Below are 22,879 nucleotides of genomic sequence, written 5' to 3'. Positions count from 1 at the left end.
CCCTTGAAAAAGGAAGAAAAGTCGGAATTGAATCCAAGCAACAAGATTTAGAGGGGGAGTAATTTACCATTGATGTTATCTCAGTAGCAGAGACATGGCGAAAGGAACTGAGCTTCTCACCAACCAAAGAAAGCGGAATGTCCTCGGAGTCACCCACAGGGATAGAATTCACTCCACTCCGAAAATCCAGAATTTTTGCCTGGAAGTAGGAGCCCAGGACATCGAAAATCTCCTCAAGCGATTTGTGCTGAGGAAGCTTGATGTCCTGCTTCCGCGAAAGGAACTGGTTGAGGAGAAAAAACAACGCCCTTTGCTCATTTTCACATTCTGAGATCTTGTTACGAAGATATGAAGTCTTTTCCATTCGGATCTTTGTTGAGAGGGTATTCCGAACCTCAGCAGTATTTCCTTGTCAACAGTCAGCTTACGCACTCTCCATCTTCTTTCTGCTCTTCGGCAAACTCTTCTCGCCTCAGCGATCTCATCATTGAACCAAGGAGACACAGGGCAAAGAACCACTGACTAAGATACCATTGGGCATGCTTGTCGGGAACTTGAGAAACCCCAGTGTTGTATTGCTCAAGCAGAGCCTCACATGTCGAAGCTGGTTCGGTTATGACAGGTAATTGAGCTATATCGCATCTTTTTCAACGGTCTGATGGTTTTCTTCTTGAGCGGCAACAGAGGCTTAGAGATTCGCAGTGTGCATTGAACGGCAAAGTGGCCAATGAATATATCCTTTACATCGGCTGAGAGGACTAGAGAATTACCAGAACAGCATAACACCAGGTTCAGATACCATCCTTAATGTGCGTCGATTCCATAACTAGCTGAATAAGGCCAAAGGAGTCAATAAGTTAAAGAAACCGAAGAGTCAATGCATCAGATGCATGCTCGAGATGAATGTTGAAATCATCAACGATGAGAAGTTTGCCATAAAACGCCAATGTTACTTTAAGAAGAGGGGGGAAGTCAACCAGAAAACCAGGCAAACTTTGCTCAGGGGGGGGGGGCATACACAACAATCACACGAAAAGAGAGAGACACCACCAATATTACAACGTCAGTGTACTCAAAACTAGTGTAGATAATAGGCTGTTGAACATCATTATAGAGGCTCTAAAGTAGAAATCGGAAAGTTATTCGTGTCGATTTGTAATATAGAAATGTTGATATAGAGCTTAATTTTTTAGTTAAATTAATGTTTTTTAAATCACAAAATATTACACAGTTTGGGTATAATGGTTTCCATGGTTTTCAGATATGAGGTTTTTCACACATAGAACTTTTTGTGATGGATGACTATTAAATGATCTTGTTCAATTCTCGGGGGAAACGAATCATATTTCACTGGGGTTCTTCTTCGTGTTCATTGACTGGGTACGCGAGTAGTTTAAGAGAAAATAAATTCTAATTTATCAATCTCAACGTTTCTATTTGTTGAACCCGTAACGAGAGTAAGCCTGCCTGTAGACGATCCTAAAATTTTGTCAAAACAATTTTAAAAATCTTTCTCTCATTTTCTTACAATTTCTTTCAAAAATGATATTTTTCCCTGATGGGGGAAATATCGGATCATTTCCAAGAAGACTGGAATTCTTGGTATTTCATGCAAAATTTTACATTCCAGAACTGTAGAAACTGACAGTTCTTACTTTTCCCGTGGCTGACACTGAGCCAACAGTTCTCGGCAGTCATTGTGAATGTTCCATGTGGCTTGCGGCTTTGACTTTGGCTTGTTATTTTATGAGCTAGTAATGGGGTAACTTTTGTCAAAAGAAGGACAGAACAATAAAATCTTCTTTTCATCGTCACAGCAGTCACTCCTTTTTTTGTACGAACTACGGAGGAATTGAATATCCATTGGGGTGAAATAGTTCATGCCCCCCTGATAACAACCCAGGATTAGGGATCTTCATTCAAATTGCTTCTTGACCATGTTATCTGGAATCCTGGGCTGTTTCGAACGTTTGTTTGGTTTGCCTTTTTAAAATCAGGATAATGGGGATGGAGAATATCTTAGCAGCACAGATATTACAATTGGTTAATGGAGAAGAAAAGAAGTAAATCTTGTGAAACGACAAATGAATCTGAATTTTGTTGAGATGATCCATATTTTCTTAACGGTGAATATTCGTAACGGACTGACGAAGGTACCGGAGATAATTTTGACGTGCTATGTTGTGTCCGCGGAACGGATTAAGATTGGTTTGCAAAGTGTTGCCAATTTTACGTAGTAAATTTTATATCGACAGTGCATAAATTTTAAAAAATTTGTACAAACACCTACCTTCTTTTCAAGCCACTGCCATTTCTGTCCTTTTTACGTGCTGGCTTGCGCGACCAGTCATCATTTGTCGGGAGTTTTGTAATGAATTCCTCCAATTCAAGGCGTTTCTTGTAATGGTATTCTTTTTCCTCTAGTCCTCTTCCTGCTGTTTCAACTGAAAAAGGAAAGTTTTGAGTAGAAGTCAAGTTTTCTTGGTTGTTGGATAATGATGATGTATCTTTTCAGAGGGGAGCTACTGCCACAATACTCTGTGGCTCGTCCGAGTTGAAAGAATTTTAAGAGTCATTAATAATATTTAAATTTAATATATGTTTCCCAACACTAAAACAGGGCTGTAACATCTTTGGTTATAATACTCTGGGTCACAGACTTGAAAAGTATTTTAGAATAGTCTGTATTACTCTTAGTTCCCAGAGTAGGATTCACAGCGTTGAACAGGGCTTTCACATCCTTAGGCTAACTTACATACCTCGGACTACTAATGCAGTTATGTGTAATGCGTATTGGCTCAGTTACTATGATATTTTCTGCAGGTGAGATAACGATTCAAATCACATCAATGAATGATTTATTGATCATTGGTGTTTAGTATAGCTAGTTCTTCGACACCATGGCTAAACGTACAAGGCGATGTAACGCTGCAGTTCCCACGAAAAGATTTACTCCGGAGCTGCCTCCTCCTTTTAGTAGAAACCGCCAAAAACGAAAATCAATTCCAAAAGAGCCAGTATACACAACAGGTAAACCGATTTTTGTAGCAAAATTTAATAATTTGTAACATTTTAATCGTTGTATATTTTTAAAAATTTACTCTCGACTGTTATACATTGATAAATATTTGTATTTTGGTTGAAAGTATTCTGATTTTCTCACAAAATGCTCACATGCACAAATTTAAAGCTCAAGTAACGAAGAAAAGTTCGTCGAAACAAAATGGTGTCGAGAGTGTAACACTTTTTCAAGAAAGAGTTGTCAGCAGGAAAATCATGCCTTATTACGGTCGTATCTCTCAAAGGAATCCGAGAAATAGTTTTTTACTTCTGTTTTTTAATTCCACCACCGATTTCATTGTGACACCCCAATAAATATTTTGCAACTGTGCTCTAAGATCATTGGATCCAACGCAAATTGCAATTGAAGTTTTAAAAAAGCCATGTAATTAAAGCTTCAGTTCTACGTTTTTGGCCTCTTTTGCTTATGCATTTTCATCTGCTTCAAATTTATCCATTCGTAACGAATTCATTTTTCCCCTTTCGTCTGGTTCGCTGTAAAACAACCCCGTTTAGTATTCACTGTTGCTTGCATCTTCACTCTGTTTAAGATCGCGATGCAAAAATTTTGTTATTATAAATGTTATGTATGTGTAAGTAGTTAAAAATGGATATTTTCCCATGGGAAAGTTAGGGAAACTGAAAATTATCAAGTATAAAATAAGGACGACGTTGTGGCTGATGCCAAGCAATTACTACTGTGTCCACAATTTCAGTGATGTTTTTTAAAGTCGAAGGTCCGTAAAGATTACGTTAAAATACTCTGTTCCATTGAGAAAAAAATTTCTATAAATGATTTTGAACTCAAAGGTCTTATCCATGTCTAGAATAGCTAGAACTTGGGAAAAGTGGATATGCTATCTAATAAATAATATCAACTCGACAGTTAGCCAATAGCGAATAATTTTCAAAGCTTTTCAGACATGTTTTTTAACTTTACGTATGAAGGTGAAAAGTATCCTACGACCAATCAAATAAAAAATTGTGCATAAACTGTGTATTTGTTTAAAATTTACAAATAGTTTTATTTACAGTATATGCAGACATAAATGTACACATAATTCTTTACATATGTATGTTGGCTGTATAGTTATTCACATCATGATAAAAGAAGTTATGCTTACTTGTCATTTTTAAAAGTAATAGTTGCTGAAAATTGTTTAATAACAAGATAACCTATGAAACATTTTTTTTCAGTAGAAGAAGTTTGGTGAAAAGGAGAGGATCCAGAAGAAAATATGAGAAGAAGCAAGAATGAGTTGGAATGAAGTGAAAATAGAGCGCTTTATCAATTCCGTAAAACAACATCGGCAGGCAGTCCTGATTTTCAAACGATTCATTTTGGACACTATTATTTTTTAAAAATACACTTGTTCAAAAGAAAAAGAAAGCTGATGCCAACTCCGACCGACGACAATTAATCACGTACACAAGAGGTAGAATAAGTTTCAGACACCGTAGAAGTCTTGAAAGAAACACTTGCAGTAATTAAGAAGAAGAAAAAGGGATTTTATGCGCCAAAGGTAAGTTTAATCCCTTACTCATAAGTTATGATATGATATACATTTTACATATAATATATATAAATAACCAATTCTGTATATTAAGATTTTTTAGGGAAGCTTTCCCATAAAGGAGGCCGTTTTCTGCTCATCGCCCGCACCATCGTCGTTGCGCAAGACCCATCCACTGAAAACAATCAGAAGAATTAAGTATTGATTTATCTTACAAAAGCCAACCGTCTTTCGAGTTGGATTTGTCATTCCACAGGTTCAAAATTCCGGTGCCTGTAAGACTGACGTCTACCTTCATCGTCTAATGTCCCAGAAATGATGCATCGCAGAGATTATCGTTTGATGCACTTGATGCTCCTCCTGCTGCTCCTCCTGTTACTGTTGCAGCTCCTCCTGCAGCTCCTCCTGTTACTCCTCCTGCAGCTCGTCCTGCTGCTGTTGCACCTGCTGCAGCTCCTCCTGCAGCTCATCCTACTGCTCCTCCTGCTGCTCCTCTTGCTGCTGTTGCACCTGCTGCAGCTCCTCCTGCTGCTGCTGGCATTAACTGTCACAGAAATGTGATGTATGACACGTTCAATTTCTTAACGTAACATTTGAGAACCGCAGCGAAAGTAAACATCACCGACATCCCGGGTAGTTTCAAAACAACTATTAGAGTACCCGGTAAAAAGTTTTTTTTTTTTCTTATTTTTTTATGCATTTTTTTAATTTTTTTTTAATTTTTTAGGGGATCCTTTTGTGACTACTTATTTAGCGATGACGACATGTGAACGTTGGCGATTGTCTGTGTGTGTGAACATTTTCATTACGATCGGTAAGCCTCTTATGAATAAAACAACATCCAATTCCGCGGTGGATGTCCCTCTCTCTCTCAGTGGGTTCACTTCAATACATTTTTTTTTCTTTTCCTCCTTTCTATGTGCACTTGTGGTGATAAGGGCCATTCCAACTGTCCGGCATAAATAGCTGTGACGCCATTTCGATCAAACTATGGCCGACTATCAATTTAAAAAAATTATACCCAATTTTAACAATACTTTATTTAAATTGGTCATATTGCCGTTTTAGTATTTGTCTGCCACTTGAGAATCACAACCTATCAGACACAATTTATCTTTTGATCGGCTGGAAGAACGTCCTGGCAGGAGGTGGATCCGGGCTGCTGGTGCTGCAGAGTCCAGTAGTGGATGCGTCGGGCGGTAATTCAAGTGAAGGAAGATACGTTTGGTAGAGAGTCGAAAGACCGCTGACCATGTGCCAACTTTTGGCGGTTTACAGCCCATAGAAAAGAAGTGGCTGAAAACAAAAGGCAATGTGCCACAATCTACCTGAACCACTTGAATGGAACAATGAATTACTTGAATGAACTCAATCAAGTGGTTGGTCGGCAAATTCGATTGGACTTGAGTCCAGAATATAAACAGCAGAGTCCTTCGACATTGAGATTGTGAAATCGATTCTCTACATCGGTTACAACATAGAAACCAGTGCGACTTTTTCCAGGTAATTGACGGCAATCCATCCGCCTTTAAATAACTGATCAAGTTCACTGTTCACATTTGTAAGTAATCAACTCCCGCAGTCAATAATTTTCCTGATTTATTCTTCCATCGCTGGACGCCAGAATCACGACGAGCTAGTCGTGGTCTCGTTTGGCCAGTTTAAAACGATTGGCGTCTAGCGATGGATTATATATGGATCCAAAGGAATTGTAGGAGATAAAGAGGTAATAAAAAAAATCCGTAGCTCTACAAAATTTAATTCAAATTATTTTATATTTTAGAAACAATGAAGAAAATTTACCCTACAATCCAATGTGGAAAAGATAAACTATTAACAGTTGTGGAGGGGAATATTACGAATGAGTTAAAAAAATTTCTCCAAATAACCGAATGGCTCCAAGGTTATCACAAGCTCGTAAAATACCTGGAAAAGGCTATTGATGAGCATTAATTTTTAACCGGAAATGTAATTTATAACCATGGACGATGTAATACAATTCAGAAATCTGAAATGAAATGATAATTTTTTGTATATCAATTGTTAGATTAGTGAGTCTACGAAACGATCTCCGGTTAACTAATTGTATTAGAATCGAAAGACGAGAAACAAAGCTTACGACCGTGAGCTAAGACAAAAGGAGACTTCCCTTCTTTCTGCTCGCTGCCTCCAAGTCCCAACGCTTGCGAGCCACACGACATCTAGCGGCCACGGTAAGAAGGGCACGATAACACAACAACTCTCCCCAAGCTGTCACGTCGTCAAAAAAGATTGCCCAAATAGGTCGTGAGAGTTTTTACACACACAAGACAAAACAGAAGCAAAAGCGCACAAATAGGCGGCACAGCCAATCAGAACTCCACGCCAATTTTTCCAGAATGGAAAAAAAAGAACACACGTAAACTGAAGAACATGGAATTTAACCCGTATACAGAGATGGCACACAGGTTACATCGACACAATGACTTTCAGGGTCCGGCGACGCCCGCTTCGGTGCTGGGCTTGAGGATTGGCACGGGGAGCGGCGCTCTTGTTGTCGATGAGCACGACCGTTTCATCGTCGCCCGACTCTTCCGTGGCATGCGACGCACCGTTATTCCCGTCACCTCCATTACCGAACGCCTGATCCAGAATTCCGTCGTTGCCGCCTTCGCCATCGTCCGTATTCACCAGGCGACGCAGGAAACGCCGGTTTCTCCATAACACGCTGCCGCTTGCAAATTTCACGTGGTATGCGTGAACACCACGACTACGCCTACATGGCTCCAAATTTAGATTTTGGGTCCTGCACGCGTACGTTGGTGCCGATAGGTAAGGGGTTAAGGCCGCGGGAACGCAGATCATAGCGCGTTTTGGAGTCTGCATTGACGACCGCCTGACGATCTCTCGCTTCCATGACGGATTTCCAACACGTCACGTACGCCGAGCGATGGGCGGGGACGATTGTGCGGAGCTGGTGTCCGAACACCATTTGAGCGGGCGAAAGGCCATTTTCTTTTGGAGTACTCTGAAATTCCAGGAGCCCCTGCTTAAACTTCTCCATGTCCAGGTCCCCGGAAGGGGAAATTTTTTTCAACCAATTCTTTCACGGCCTTAACGGCCGCTTCTGCGTGGCCGTTGCTTTGGCTATAATTCGGCGTAAGGTTGCTGACGGCGACGCCCCATCGGTTCATGGCAGCTCGGAAAACGCCAGCGTCAAATTGAGGCCCGTTGTCAGATCGAAAGCGCACTGGGACGCCGACCTCGACAAAATTGTCGATGACGACGTGCAATACTTCCCGCGCAGAAGGGTCCCGCTTCCACCTGTGATTTACCGGTCATCCCGACAATCCGTCAGCGTAGACAAGCACGTGCAGCTGCATGGCTTGACTGGAACAGGTCTGCTGAAATATCTTCAAACACGTGCGTTGGCAGAAGGTCGCTCATTATGGGCTCCTACTGGCTGCTCGGTAGACGTTCCTGGCACGCAGAGCAGGTGGTGAGGAGCGTCGTTCGTTGGTAATACCCGGCCAGTTCACGGTCTGCTGGGCCCGCCTGTTCGTTCGCACGATTCTTTTATGGGCCACGTGGAGCTTCTTGAGTACGTTCCTGTGGGTCGCTTGGGGTATCACAATTCGTTTGGCGAATAACACAATATCCTGATCCACGGATAGTTTGTGTCGGAATCCCCAATAAATTCCCACTGGAACGGGGGTCTGATCTCGATGGCTTGGGAAGCCGGACTAGATCGCTGAAATTAGCGCGGAATAATCTCCATCGTCTACGGCTACCGCACGGATCTCATCGACTAACGGGTCGGGTAAATGGCCGGGGAGGGACTGCAGGTTCATCCAGGACTGGCGGATCCGCTTTTTCTTCGGAGAAAATTTTGGCGATCCGGGTAATGATGGTGCGATGAGGAAATGCATTTTTAAATGCATTAAAAAAACCTTTGAGACATCAAGATTATTCAAATCAGGTTCTAGTAGTACACGATGGTGACGAAAAAGTAATCAATCCATAGTATTCCCACGGAAACGCGAAACGACCTAAAAAAACCGAAAAGCCGTTCTACAGAACCACGCCATTGGTATTGAAGACGGCAAAGGAGCGAAAATACGATCAGCCATCAAAGGTTTATGGGGACATCGTTGAAAATGTTGGACCAAACATGAAGAAGCAAGCAGTCCAGGCTCAAAGGGATATAAAGAAAATCAAGAATCGTCAAGAGTGCACAACGTGCCGAAAGAGAAGTCAGCAAAATGAGCCAGGACGCACAATACAACGCATACGAAGTCGGTATAGAAACAGGTTTCATGCGGAAATTTGAACTGTTTTCCGAACTCAACTATGCTTCTATGCATTTCAGTAAATGTAGATTTCTTTCACATATATAATGTAACGAGTCCCACAACTAGTTATCAGCTATAGTATCAAAGTTACTTACATCATTAATGTAAACGTTATTTGCATTACACGTATTACCTGTGTTACTTGTAACATACGTTATATTTTTATTTTATTAGACATTGCAAAATGCTATGTTGCAAACAGAAACCAACAATCCTTCCGATGTTGATTATCCTAAAACAAGGTCCGGATACAAGGGAAAAGGAAAAAGACTTTCTTCCCAACAAAATGCGGATGAATTTTTAAGACTCCTGAACAGGACTGATCTGCCTGCAGTTATAGTAGAGATCAACACAACATTTGACATGGGGAATTATTACGTGACTTGGGTTACGTTCAGACATGTTGAATTTAAAGATCTTACCGACAACCCTATGCCGACCATGGGATTGGCCTGCTTAATCCACTCAAGGAAACAGTCATGTCACGAATATTTGTTTAACATGATCAAGGAGGAAATTCCAGCATAAGCAACAGCAAAAAATGTCTAGTTTTGCACAGACGACGATTTGGACTCGCCCTTGAAAGAAAACGTCAATATCAAATGCATCCTCAGTAGAAAATAACAATATTTAACCGTTCACATACACAATGTTAATTGAAATTTTTCATCGACAGAGACAATTAAATCATTCACAACTTTCAAGTAGTGTGTCTCTGTGGAGTGAGACGGTCTATAGATATTTGATCTATTTTACCTAATTGCCAAGGAACGAGGAGAGACTCGGTCTCTGTCTCAAGATGGGCATGCAACTGTTTGGCGACAGCGCGCTCAATAATTTTTGACAAAAATGACAGGTTGGACTCTGGTCAGTCGTTGCTTAACACATCACTGTTTAGATCAGACTTTTTCAGGAGTGGAGTCAATTGTCATATCATCATGAAAAAAAAAACAATGAAAGTGAGATATTGGTCAATTTAGTAATAGGTGCGACAAGGATCTCCGAAAACTTCGTCAGCAAGAATGTTACATCAGCTGGAATTGGCGAGGCCACAGTATAGGAATCCCTTCTATTCTCTATTATTCTTCATCGATTTATCACCTCTAAAGCTACAACGTGTAGCAGACTGCAGAGCAGAAATATTTAGTGATCTGACGATCTTCAACGCTGTGTACGAGCACAAGAGAGGAGTGACGAAGAGTTTCAAACAGCTGACTCGAAACGATAAGATGAATTTTAAAATTAATTTTTAATCTTTTCAAATTCATTTTTAATATTTAAAATAGAATAAACAAAAATAAGTAATAAAAAATACATTTGACTTGTTTTTTTTGCGCAATTTAAAAAAAAATTCGAATTTAAATCACGAATTTACATTAAAAGAATTGCCTAATCTAGATGAATTGGGTATTTAAGGATAGGGAATCACATTAAGCTTAAACTAACTCAACTTCTGGACACATTGATTCGTAATTTTATAGATTATGAACCAAAAACCCATATTTTTACCACGGTCTACCAGGAGAGGTACCTAAACGCCATGGCAGCAGAATAATCAAGGGACTCAGAAGCTTCCCTAATTTGCCGCTTAGATCGCGGGCGTAGGTTGGTCAGAACTCTTCAATGTTGCCATTGCCGCCAATTGCCGCTGGCGGCTTGGGGTGGGATTCCCCGAATATATCGAGGGAGGAGGGAGAGGGAGACTGTGCAACACACAACAGCTGGTGGCCAAGCCACGCCCGCGATCCAAGCGGCAAATTAGGGAAGCTTCTGAGTGCCTTGATTATTCTGGCTGACGAAAGGGATAGGGCGTTTGGGTACCTCTCCTGGTAGACCGTGTTTTTACTATACCACCGAGAGGCGATCAGCCCCCAACACTAGCGAACCTGGCGGGGAATCCTGGGACCCTTTACTAAACACCCGCCGTTTCTTCCAAGAGAATGGGATAGCGCGAGAGTGTACCTTACCTTTCCTATTATATCGTGGTTAGGTTCTGACGGCAGAAACAAAACAACTGAAAATAAAATTACCAGTGAATTTAAAACTACCAAAGTATATCAACTCTCAACTTAAAAATAACAGAATTCACATTCCTATGAGCTAATTCTAAATTCCGAAGTCGCCCAAGGGGCTTTATGGGCTTTTAGGTGTGTCTCTTTAATTTAGCGAATGTTAATTCCCAGGCCGTTTTTGGATACCAGTGTTGTTGTTAACTCGACCGGCTTTTAGCGAGCTTCACATCGGTGTAATTATTTTTCGTGTTACTCAATCCTAAACCTGTCATTTTTAAATCGATGTGTATTGTTTACCTTGCACATCAAATATGCACTTTTCGCCGTAATTCACCTTGTCTTTTTCTGATAAATTTCTGCGTAGGATGAAAAATCAAAACTATGTCTATATTGTCTAACCTATCCGGCAACATTTCTATGCAGTCAAACCAAAAGTAAGCAAAACCAGAAAATCCAGAAAATTTCAAACCTTCGCGCCAGACGAACGCGTATTTTTTTTTAAATCAGTATAGGCTATCGGACATTTTTTTATTGTTATGAATCGAAAAGCCTTGTGGCGATCAAATCCGTGAAATGGTCGCCACAGGTTTTGGTCGTTTTCATATGGAATACTTTGGTAACTTCTAAAAATGATATTTTATTAACATTTTTAAAGGATATTGTAAATTTTGTTTTGAGCAAGAGTATCTTTTGGCAAGTAGATGGCGCTGACTGATAACCATTTGTCTGTAACTGTATGTAACCACGTAATAGACACGTGTCTAGTCGTCTAGACCAGTCGCACGAGACACTAGTCACATACGCAAAGGCACACTGCATTGGTACAATCTGTCAACAAAGCCCAGACTATAAACAATCGCGCTGTTTTCCGCCAGGATTAGTGTAAAACTAAAAATTTTATTTTGGGATGGAATCTTGAGGTAGGTCTAAATATTTCCGTTGCAAAATGAAAAATGGTTCAAAGCATGGAAAGCCGGAAATATCTCTGGGGAAATTTTGTATTTCTTCACTATGAGCCCAATGCTGTTCCCGTGTGGCCTACTTTTGCTTTTGTCTGATCGTGCTTAGCAATGCCGGCACTACACTAACGATTTTGTTTGCTGTTTTTTTTTTTTTCCCCATCTAGATATTGCAAGATAAAACTATGGAAAAGCCAGGTGTACCATGCCGTTGTTCTAAGAGTAAGAACAGGTGTGTTGCTTGCAAACCTGGGCAGGCCCTTGATCTCGATGCAGCCCTGCAAGAACTGGGTGCCCTCAACGGGGCAACTGACAAGCAAGAAAACACCCTGAGACATAGACGGCAAAATGAGCCCAAAATTTGCTTTGAGCAAAGTCCTCCAATTTGGATTAATAGCTCTACCTCAATTAGTACTAATAATGTTGTGCCTGCATTTCCACTACGGGTGGATACAGAGTACATCAAAGACCCACCTCAACAACCACCAAACTCTCCAGTATCTCCTCAGTTACCATATGAGCAATTTAGAATGAGGTAATTGAATATTGTTTATCTTATTATTTTTATTTATTGTGAACAAAGGAAAGAGTTGATTTCACAACCAATTGAGTAATGCACAACAAATTGGAAGCCAGATGTGGTTTGTTTCATTTGAATCAGTGATTTAAAAGTTGGTTTTTGATGATCTTTTTTAAAATCTATATTTTTCACAACAAATTTATAACAATTCCAACTAATGCTTCTTTCATTTACAGGGAAGATCCTCTACCCCTGAGATGCGAATGGGATAATCGTGGCCGTAGGGTTAGCATGAAAGGGCGACAGCGCATGCTTTCGGGACCGGATAGTAGCAGTAGTCACAACGACCGATATTCTGAACGAATGAGAGACCGAAGTAGTTGGTCACGACCATATCGCATCCCTCGACCCAAGTTGCTCAACATGGGCCACTGTTCCAGAATACGGACCATCAGTGCTTTATTGCATGAAGAGTCTGACGTCAGATTACCCACAATTAGAGATACTAGTCCGGTCGCCAACACGGCCGAGCCAAGATTGAGAGATATGAGCGATGCTCTTAGGTGCATGGCCATTGGGGAAGGTCTCACGAAGACTATAGTAAGTCTTCTATTTATTTAAAAAAAATTAGTATCGATTCACTGATATCATTTGTAATATTTGTCTGTCGACAGGATAATTCTGAATGTAGTATGAATTTTCCTCGTTCCCGTTCGGCGGAGAACCTGGAACGCCGAGTGATGGATGTGGCAGCCACCACTTTAGATGTCGTCTCAGAGAAAATTGAAAAGCTTCATGTGAATTGAAGTGCTCGCTTACTACCTATTCGTCCAATCAACCGCCCCAAAATCTCTTTGTATCTCCCTTTTTTTTCTATCTATTTTCTCTTGTTTTGGCATTTGCTGCTCAAAATTGTTTTTTTTTTTTTTATTTATTTTTTTTTTTGCTAGGAAAAAATACTGTTTACAAAAACTGCCAAAAAAATTTACCAATTAAAATCTAACCACCTTTCTCTCGTGAAACGTTACCTGATTTTTTCTCGGACTAGATGACTAAAGCCGAAATTTTTTCGGTTTTGCCGGTTTGATTGTGAAACAAGATTACGTGGCGAATGGCTAAATACCAACCATCACTTGCATTCCATTCATCATTAAATTGGCTGATGGAAGCTCATTCTTGCTCTCACATTTGAACGGCGCCTTGTTTCTCCGACGTCCTTTTTGAAATCGCTTCACTGTTTTTGTCTTTGCAAGGAGAAAAAGAGAATGGTGGGTTTGGGGGAGCTATTTAAAGTGGCGAAAAGATGAGACGAATAATAGCAAAAAGGCCGTCTTTCAATCTCTATCTCTCCCTTCCTTGTAAAAGTATTGTGGGAATGACGTAATACAGTTTCGACATGTTTCTACTTGCTAAAGGCCGTTTGCTCCTCAAAGTACCTACTTTAGCACACAGCTGGAGTTAATTGGGTCTTTTCATAACAACAGGTGATTTAACGCTCATGTTTTCTGTATGTATCACGAGTCAATTCTCTCATGTTCACCTGGATTTTTTCTTTCTCGTTTTGTGGGAGGTGAGAACGACCAAGCGAACGATAGTGAACGATGACGCCCGGGTCCTTGGTGGTTTTCTGCCCATGTGTCCTTGGAAGAAAATTCTTTTCTTTTCTGGCAACATAATTTTTCTCTATTTTTTATTTTATTTTATTTTTTCCAGTTCAGCTCTTTTCCAGCCCCGCATTCACGTACCGACGCCGGCCGGGGCCACTGAGCTTATTTCGTTTTCTTTGTGGGTTACGCTCCAATGGCCGAGCGGAAATTCAGCGTCGCATTCGTGCCGGTCAGACATGCATGTTTTTTTTGTTTTTTTTCCTTTTTTTTTTCTTCTTAACTCGTAAGAAATAGTTTTAACATTTGAAATTTAATCATCATCAATTTTTATGGATTTTTTTTTTTAAGAATATTTCCAAGGGTACCTGGAGTTGGAGAGCCTGTATGTGTGCAACATTGATAATTTTGCAATTGACGGAAGAGAATGTCGTGCGCGTTCTCGTTAACGGCGGACGTGACAGGTTTGCCCATGGGGCAGGCTCCAGAAACCGTACTATTTCAACCAAAAACCAAGGCGAAAGCGAAAAAGAAAAGAGAAGAAAAAAAAATTGTCTAGTGAACAAGAAGTGCACCTGTCTGGTCATCGGTTCCGGTTGGATGTAGCCGCCTTATACAACATTCAGGCTGATGAAATCAAACGACAAAAAATATATATATTGGCCAGGTATGTTTGTATGAACGAAATGAGTCATGGAATCTTGTTATTTTTGTTAGTTGTTTTGTTTCCCGTAGTGGATGAATCAGTGATGGAAGCGACGTGCGTATACGAATGAATCGAGCATCGACTCGAGGAAACAATGGCAAAGAAGAAAAGGAAACCCGAAAGAGGCCAGCAGACATTACCAATGGGGGTGGGGTAATTTTTTTTTTCGGACGTGTTGCCCGCTGGAGGATGACGGAGGCTATAAACTCGATGGCGTCCGCTGGCTGGTAGCTCCAGTTGCGCTTTAGCAGCCACCTGTACCGGTACGACTCGTTCGAGCTCACGAAGGAGGAAGCCACTTCCTTATCAACACCTTCCCCCCCCCGACTCTACGGTATACCCAAGACCAGTCCATCTGGTCCAGCTTCTATTCATCTTTCTAAGAGTGAAGTGGTCGTGCGACGAAAGAGGTCCAGCGCAACTAGCCATTGTCCTAACGGGCTGCCCTCTCGAATCGTGCGCATTCGCCGCCCAGCCGCTTAAAGCTCCGCTTCTTTGACTTTATTCGCTCAACAACTCGACAACAAAATGGTTAAGTACACTCTATTATAATATACTCTTGTGCATCTTTTAATTTAAAAGCAATCGAAGCCAATTAAATTTTGTGATTCGTGATAATTCCGTAACGCCTTGTGAAAATAATCAGTAGCGTTTCGGGTGATTGGCATGATGAAGGTTTTGTTCAATTTTTTACGATTTCCTTGGACCTCAACACGTCTCGGTTCACGCTCGACCGATCAGACTTCCCTTTTTTCTTTCTTTTTTCTTGGACGTTTTCACACGTGGGATGGGTTTTTTTGGTCAGAAAGAAATAAAAATGAAGGGTGGGATCTTGGCCATTGAGTCACGCTTGCCTGAAAATTGGGGGTAGTTGTGGTGGTATTGGTGCGCCACCTGGTCGCCAATGGTCGGAAATGAGCTTACAGGTGTTTTGGGGGACTTTTAGAAAAAGATAAACATTCAAATTAATAACTTTTTGGACTTAATAACTAATTGACTTACTCTTTGTGTTGTTTTTCGATACAGCGCGAGGTGATTTCTATTCATGTTGGCCAAGCCGGAGTCCAGATGGGCAACTCTTGCTGGGGTAATTTATCTATCGTTAAATTTGCCATAAATAAATAACAGTTTTCTAACCGAAAAATATCTTAACATTATTACAGAATTGTATTGCCTGGAACATGGTAAGCGAAGTTGGGTGGACCTGATTTTCCTATAAATTTCGTTTTATTATTGAAAAATAATTACGAGAATAAAAACAAAGAAATGATTTTATATATATATATTTTTCTATTGATTCATTTTTTTTTTATTTCAATACAGGAATCCGACCCGATGGCATTCTCTCTGAATCCCGTAAGTAATATATTTTCTATTTTCAAAATGACTTTGGGATCTTCAACAATAAATTCCAAATTAGGTCCACCTCAAGCGAGCGGCGGAAGTAATTCGCCCAGCACGTTTGGAACGTTTTTCAGTGAGACGGCCAGCAATAAACAAGTGCCGAGAGCGCTTTTCGTCGATTTGGAACCGTCCGTCGTTGGTAAATATGATCAAAGATGGCCGTTGTAACGTTATTATACTACCCAGCAGACGCACCTTCTTTTTAACAAGCGAATTTTGTTATTTTCTATTGCGATGTAAAAAGACACGGTTCGCACGGGCACCTACCGTCAGCTGTTCCATCCGGATCAATTGATAACGGGCAAGGAAGATGCAGCCAATAATTACGCTCGAGGTCATTACACGGTCGGTCGCGAGATCGCCGATGTTGTCTCGGATCGCATCCGCCGCCTGGTCGAAAATTGCGTCGGCCTCCAGGGCTTTTTGGTCTTTCACTCGTTTGGAGGCGGATCGGGATCGGGATTCACTTCGCTGCTGATGGAACGCCTGTCGGTCGATTACGGCAAAAAGAGTAAATTGCAGTTTTGCGTCTATCCCGCTCCTCAGGTATTTTCACCAGCTTGCTTATCCCCAAATGACTATGCCCCGAAGGTAATTGACGCTGTTTTTATTTTTTATTTTTTATTATTATTATTACGAAGGTATCCACGGCCGTTGTTGAACCGTACAATTCCATCTTGACTACCCACACGACGCTGGAACATTCGGATTGCGCTTTTATGGTGGATAACGAAGCTATTTACGACATTTGCCGTCGTAATTTGTCTATTGAACGACCCACTTATACCAATTTGAACCGTTTGATTGGTCAAATTGTTTCCTCCATTACGGCCTCGCTCCGTTTCGAAGGTGCTCTCAACGTCGATTTAACCGAGTTCCAGGTATTTACTACTTCTGTTCGGATCTCATTGGCTTACAACTATGACAACGTATATTTAAATTATTTTTACTTTTTTCTTAGACCAATTTGGTGCCTTACCCGAGGATTCATTTTCCGTTGGTGACTTACGCCCCCATGCTGTCGGCCGAAAAGGCCTATCACGAACAATTAAGCGTCGCTGAAATCACGTCCGCTTGTTTCGAGCCCAACAACCAAATGGTCAAGGTAAAACCACTCAAGAATTGCCCAGTTAACATGAACCGAAAAATTAATTTCTTCTTTTTTCTGAATTAAAAGTGCGACCCTCGCAAAGGGAAATACATGGCCGTTTGTCTGCTGTACCGCGGTGACGTGGTGCCCAAAGACGTCAACGGCGCCATCGCCTCGATGAAAAGCAAACGAACAATTCAATTCGTCGATTGGTGTCCCACCGGTTTCAAAGTATAGACAGAGACACGACATCTAGAAACACAATGAACAGAAATGGTTTTGTATTAATGGCACACATCTGTTCCCAATTTCTATTTTAGGTGGGGATCAATTATCAAGCGCCGACCATCGTTCCGGGGGGCGATTTGGCCGCTATGCAACGGTCCGTCTGCATGATATCCAACACCACTGCCATTGTGGAGGCATGGGGCCGGCTCAATCACAAATTCGATTTACTTTACACCAAACGAGCCTTCGTTCACTGGTATATATCAAATCATTTCTCAATATTTTTTGACTATACTTTTTATTTTCTCACGCACACACACGTCAGCGCGTGTTATTTATAGATAAGGGCGGAGAAATAGAATATTTTTTTGAAAAGGTCTTGGGGTGTGTACACGTTGTCCCGGTCGGAAATAAAAAAAAAAAAGCGTCGTCGTATCCTAGTCAGGAACATCCTCGTCGACCTGCTTCCTGGATGGTGGCAATTTTATGATGACGTTGCACTTCTGCGTCACCGTCAGTCAAGTGTCAATAATAACGAAGACTTGTGTAGTAGTTGTCGACGCATCCGTAAATAGATGGTCGCCGGGTTCGATTTTTGCATGCGGAATCATCTCCGCGACGACGATGACGACGTCGACGGTTGTCCTACTCCAAATAGAGTCGCTCAAAACGTGGCCGATTTCGCTCTCACGATCGTAGTGTGTCGACGACGACGACCATCTACGAAATTTCCTAGTCGACTGGCCGTTCCTCGGTGCCACTGACGTCAGTTCCAAATTCGGAATGGAAATCTGAAAGAAAAGAGGCTATAAATGTAGCATGTGCGGAAGGGGGGAAATTCCCTTTGATTTACACATGACTTTTTGGGTCCCGTGTGTTTGTTTGCCAATGGTGGTGGTAGGGGGGCGATGTAGAAACTTGGATGAAAGAGCTGTGCACGAGTTCTCACGCCCGCGCAACCTTTTAGCGGGAAAAAAAAACAGCACTTAATATCTCTAGCTATAGCAAAACACCGGCGTCGTGTAATGTGTTTTGACTGGTTGACGGAACTGGCGGTAGAGTTGAAACTATTTTTACTGTCGTCACACAAATGTCAGCCTTTGTTGTCAAATGTTTCATTTTCCCCTTTTTGTCGTTCGTTTCAAGGTACGTGGGCGAAGGGATGGAGGAGGGCGAGTTCTCGGAAGCCCGCGAAGATTTGGCCGCTCTTGAAAAAGATTACGAAGAAGTAGCCATGGAGGACTTGTCCGACTCGGATGGCGTCATCGGCGATGAATATTGACCGAGATGAGATGAAGAAAGAAGAAAAAAAATAATAATAAAATATTTTGTTGGCGTTTAATCTCTTTTTTTTTGTCCTTTTATCTCTATCAATGGCCTACATTTTTCATTTCTGACAGATGTGTTTTTTTTTTAATTATTTCTTTAATCTTTGAATTAAATTTCCATTGGCAGATGTAATGGCTTGTTCGTGTATACCAAGTGTGTTTTTTTTCTTGGGTGGTCATTAAACGAGATTTTTTTGTCTATTGTCACCGAGTGGACTCACGATGATGACGTCATTTCAGTTTATTTTTTGATTTGATTTTCGTCGGCCTGCACTTGACGTCCTGATCGATCTACGTGACGTCATGACCGTCCCAAATGGAATTAGATCTAGCTCCTTATAGTTTTTCCCTCTTTCTTTTCAATGACCCCCTCCCACGCGCCAATCAATACTTCCGGTGCCTAATAATATTGATCCCCAATTTCATTCACTAGAGCGGATAGGCTCTTATTGGTTTGTTAGGCTTCAGTGCGTGTGTGCTGCTCACGAGGATCGATCTTTTGGAACGCGCTGCGGCTGATATAATGACTTGGCACACGACGAATGTAGGTCCCGGTCTCCTTATGTCATCTCCATAACAAAAAGGGGGAGGTGGAACTCCCCCGCACGTTTCTCCGTCGAGGGTTGTGAAGAATAAATCCCCTTTGCCCAAGTAAAAGAAGAAAAATCAGAATGAAAAAAAGGGGGAATTTTTATTTTATATTTTTATTTTCTATTTAGGCTGCGATAACAAGGCGTTGCCATGGCGACTGAAAGGGTCGATGCCGCTTTCGATCGACGCCCACGCTGGGAATGTGTCGACAATCTAGGTCTCTCTCTCTCGTCGTCTCCTCCTCCTCCTGGCACTCATTACGTATAGACCCATAAGATTGAATTGACTGTGTGTGTCTATAGTAGGCTATATCTATCGGAGAGTGGGTTGCTGCACGGAAGGCTCGATCGATACGACCGGAAATTGAAACAAGAACTGGTTTCCGCTGCCTCGCAAGAACCGTTGGAGAAACTTTTATGATTTTTCTCTCATTCTTTTTCTTTTTTTCTTTTTTTCATTGAGGCGGAGGGCCTCATTCACAAAGACATGTATCCCCCCCTCCTCCTTCCTCCTCCTGTGGGAAAAAGGGAGGAATGGATTTTCATTCATCTCGCCCATTCTCTCTCTCTCTCTCCGATTTCCCCCTTATATACGTAGACGTACATTCAGTCGCTGTTGCTGCTGTGGTTTCGAATATTGCCAAATAACGTGGAAGAAACGAGACTGGAGCGAGCGAGTCCCAGCGCCCAAAAAAGGAAGTCGAAATAATCCGAGCGGAAGTGAAATTGTATTTCCCTTCCAACCGTTTCTTCGTCCAACGACTTTTCTTTTTCTTTTGCGGGAGGCGCATATAACCAGCACAGCACAACCTACGCTCGCGCTCGAGGATATGTACACACCAACCATGTCAGCTCCTTCCTCCCCCCCCCCCCTCCTCCCCATTCTCGTGTAGTTTATAGGGAGATCTATTTAGAGTCGTTGTCGACGACCGGAACCGGAAACCGGAAGGCGTGGCGTTGTTATTTATATCCGTCTTTCCTTTTTGCCTTGGGCGGGTGGGAGCTTAACTTATTGTCTTTTGCCGAGACGACGCAATAATATACGTGGAGAGAGCATCTATAAGTCTACGTCCATGTATATGCTATAGGCTATATTATAGTCGAATGGAGAAACCATTGGAAATGGGAAAAACGAAAAAAAGGGATGTGATGTCTTGTGTGTGTGTAAGGATCTTTTTGTCATCCCACCATATCATGCAGGGCAAGAGATGGCAGCGCCCACATGTGTGTCTTATTATTCCCATCTCTAGCCCATAATTTTTCAACGGTCTCTCTCGGCTATCTTTGGCCTATTCATTTATTTATCTTTCCGCTAGCTTATGCGTTTTTCTCTTTTTCCTTTATTCTCTGTTGTATATGTAACGCTTTTCTTCTTTTTCGATTCGAAATTTCCTTATTTCTTTCTTTCAACCGGAATATAATAAATACATACATTGGCCGTCGACGTGATTTCTTTTCCCAACTGAAGAAGAAACGATACACACATTCACGTTCTATTTTCGAATCAGACGGAATAAGCACATCTTTAAGGTTTTCTTATCGATTCATCGATTGGGAGTTATACTGCTGCTGCTGCTGGCGTCTAAGTTCACGTCATTGCCGAAATTATCTGCCATGCCACTCACGTTGTTGTTTTGTTCGACAAACAGATTGCCCCGATCACAGACGCTCTATACTCTAATCTTTTGAACTCTGCGTGTGTGTGTGTACACAGTTGTGTATAGAGAGAGAGATGAGAGAGCGTCCATTCAACATTTCCAAAAGTCGCTACAGCACAAATAAAAGGGTGGGGTTAAATTAACTCTTATTGGGTCCGGTTATTATTGTTATTTCGAAAGAAAAGAGAAAAAAGAGATTTGATTGCACCGAATTTTTGGAATGCGCTTTAGTCTAGTAGTAGTATTAGCCAATAGCGAGTCGCCATCAGTGTTGCTGTGTGGGTACTGTGTGTACAACAGTTGCTTTTTTTGGTCATGCGGAAGTTGTTGTTGTTGAATGGCCAATAATCAACTGCGCCAGAGAAATGGAGAGAAGCGTACGGGAATCTAATGCTTGTGTGTGCCGTAATCATAATATAAACGTTATACTTGTGTAGATATAATGCCGGGGCAATAAAAACGAAAATAACTTATTAGTTCCCCCCCATTTAATTTCGGCCGTCTTCAATCGTCAACCGAAATAATCGAAAGTTTATCGATTTCAACTTTTATGTAACATAATAATAAAAAAAACCCACGCGATACGAAAATTTAAAAAAAGTAGATGTTGACTTTTATTTCTTATCTTTTGTCTTTTGTCTTCCTCACTCACTGGCGTTAATATTGATGTTTTCTTCTTCTTCTTGTTTTTTTGAATGAAAATGCCCGTGAATGAATTGGAAGACGCGGGCGAAGGGGGTGGAGAGGGAAGGGGGGATTTATATAATATAGTATGTGGGTGTGTGGGGTGTTGATGCGCGCGCGCTCACCATTTCTCTATCTTAGCTATGTATCGCGTCCCCAAGTGGGCGTCGGGACTATAGAGTTGCTGCTGGCTGGCTAGCTGCTGCTGGCTGCCGTTGATGGCGCGGGATTGATCAATGAATGCACAGAGCCGCCATCATAGACCAGAGCTCTCTCTCGTCTCGTCCCTATAGCTTTGGCTCACACGCTATACGACGCTTCCAGCAGTTTCCTTACCCCACCCTCCTCTCTCTCTCATACAAACAGAGAAAGAGAGAGAGATACACGCACGCACGCACGCCGGGTGGGAAACAAGAGACTCGCTCGCCTCCTCTCTCGCCCAAGGTCGTCGGGCGTGAATCAAAAATGGCCGCCAGTGTGTAGCTGTGTAGCTGCACTGTATACTCGGGCCGTGAAAGGTATTGATCGCAAAGCCAGCGGGACTAGAAAGAACCCACCCACCCCACCCCGCCATTCAGAGAGACGACCACCACCACCTCCTCCTTTTCGGCTTTGCTGCGCTGTTCATTCTCAACATTTCCCCCCCAACCACCTACACACAGAGTACGAGCGGGATATATGGCAGCCCAGCCCGATGAGAGCCCATCCGGATGCAGGATATGGAATGGCGAGGAGGAGGAGGAGGAATCGGGTGCGTGGGAAGGACTCGACGGTCTTTAGCCGACGACGACGACGTCTTCAATAATTCGATTCGTGTCTTATATTAGACGAGACTTGAGTTGGAAATGATTCGACGAACCTCTTGAACGCTCGTTTTTGGACAGGCGGTTAGAACAGTCGGCCATTTCCAACATTTCAATGGCGGGCGGAGTGAAACAGTCCAGATACTTCCGCTTGGGATGTGTATACACAAACACACAAGTCGCGATGTATATAGGGAGGAGGCTCAAAAGAATCACGCGGGAAAAAGGGTGGAGCTTTTATTCCCCCCCCCCGGCTATGTGTGTGTGCTGTGTGTATGGATGGAGAGAATAATCTAGGCAACTCTCGGACGGTGGGTGGGAGAGAGAGACCGGAAGTGGACTATTGATCCACTGTGCGCAGCACACGCACCTTGACACACACAAGGTC

General features: G+C 42.0%; 1 protein-coding gene across 1 annotated transcript; it reads left to right on the top strand.

Annotated features, from left to right (window-relative positions):
* Nucleotides 1–11,681: 11,681 nt before the first annotated feature.
* On the top strand, nucleotides 11,682–18,967 carry LOC124340633 (tubulin alpha-8 chain-like). The gene is made up of 17 exons (XM_046793217.1): nucleotides 11,682–11,837; nucleotides 12,044–12,411; nucleotides 12,633–12,996; nucleotides 13,071–13,880; nucleotides 14,110–14,232; nucleotides 14,352–14,667; nucleotides 14,736–15,237; nucleotides 15,733–15,793; nucleotides 15,870–15,890; nucleotides 16,030–16,062; nucleotides 16,127–16,249; nucleotides 16,355–16,656; nucleotides 16,752–16,991; nucleotides 17,072–17,215; nucleotides 17,288–17,431; nucleotides 17,521–17,684; nucleotides 18,575–18,967. Exons 7-17 carry the CDS (start codon nucleotides 15,235–15,237, stop codon nucleotides 18,708–18,710), a joined length of 1,371 nt encoding a protein of 456 aa, XP_046649173.1. The 5' UTR covers nucleotides 11,682–11,837; nucleotides 12,044–12,411; nucleotides 12,633–12,996; nucleotides 13,071–13,880; nucleotides 14,110–14,232; nucleotides 14,352–14,667; nucleotides 14,736–15,234; the 3' UTR covers nucleotides 18,711–18,967.
* The last annotated feature ends 3,912 nt before the right edge of the window (nucleotides 18,968–22,879 follow it).

Source organism: Daphnia pulicaria, chromosome 1, assembly GCF_021234035.1.
Source record: "Daphnia pulicaria isolate SC F1-1A chromosome 1, SC_F0-13Bv2, whole genome shotgun sequence".
Classification (NCBI taxonomy): domain Eukaryota; kingdom Metazoa; phylum Arthropoda; class Branchiopoda; order Diplostraca; family Daphniidae; genus Daphnia; species Daphnia pulicaria.
This window is presented reverse-complemented; position numbering and strand designations above follow the sequence as displayed.

Excerpts from the sequence above, each read along its gene's own strand:
- LOC124340633 (XM_046793217.1), top strand. Across the intron at positions 15,794-15,869 it reads GATGGGCAACTCTTGCTGGG|AATTGTATTGCCTGGAACAT; the intron begins GTAATTTATCTA and ends ACATTATTACAG. Across the intron at positions 16,063-16,126 it reads TGGCATTCTCTCTGAATCCC|GTCCACCTCAAGCGAGCGGC; the intron begins GTAAGTAATATA and ends ATTCCAAATTAG.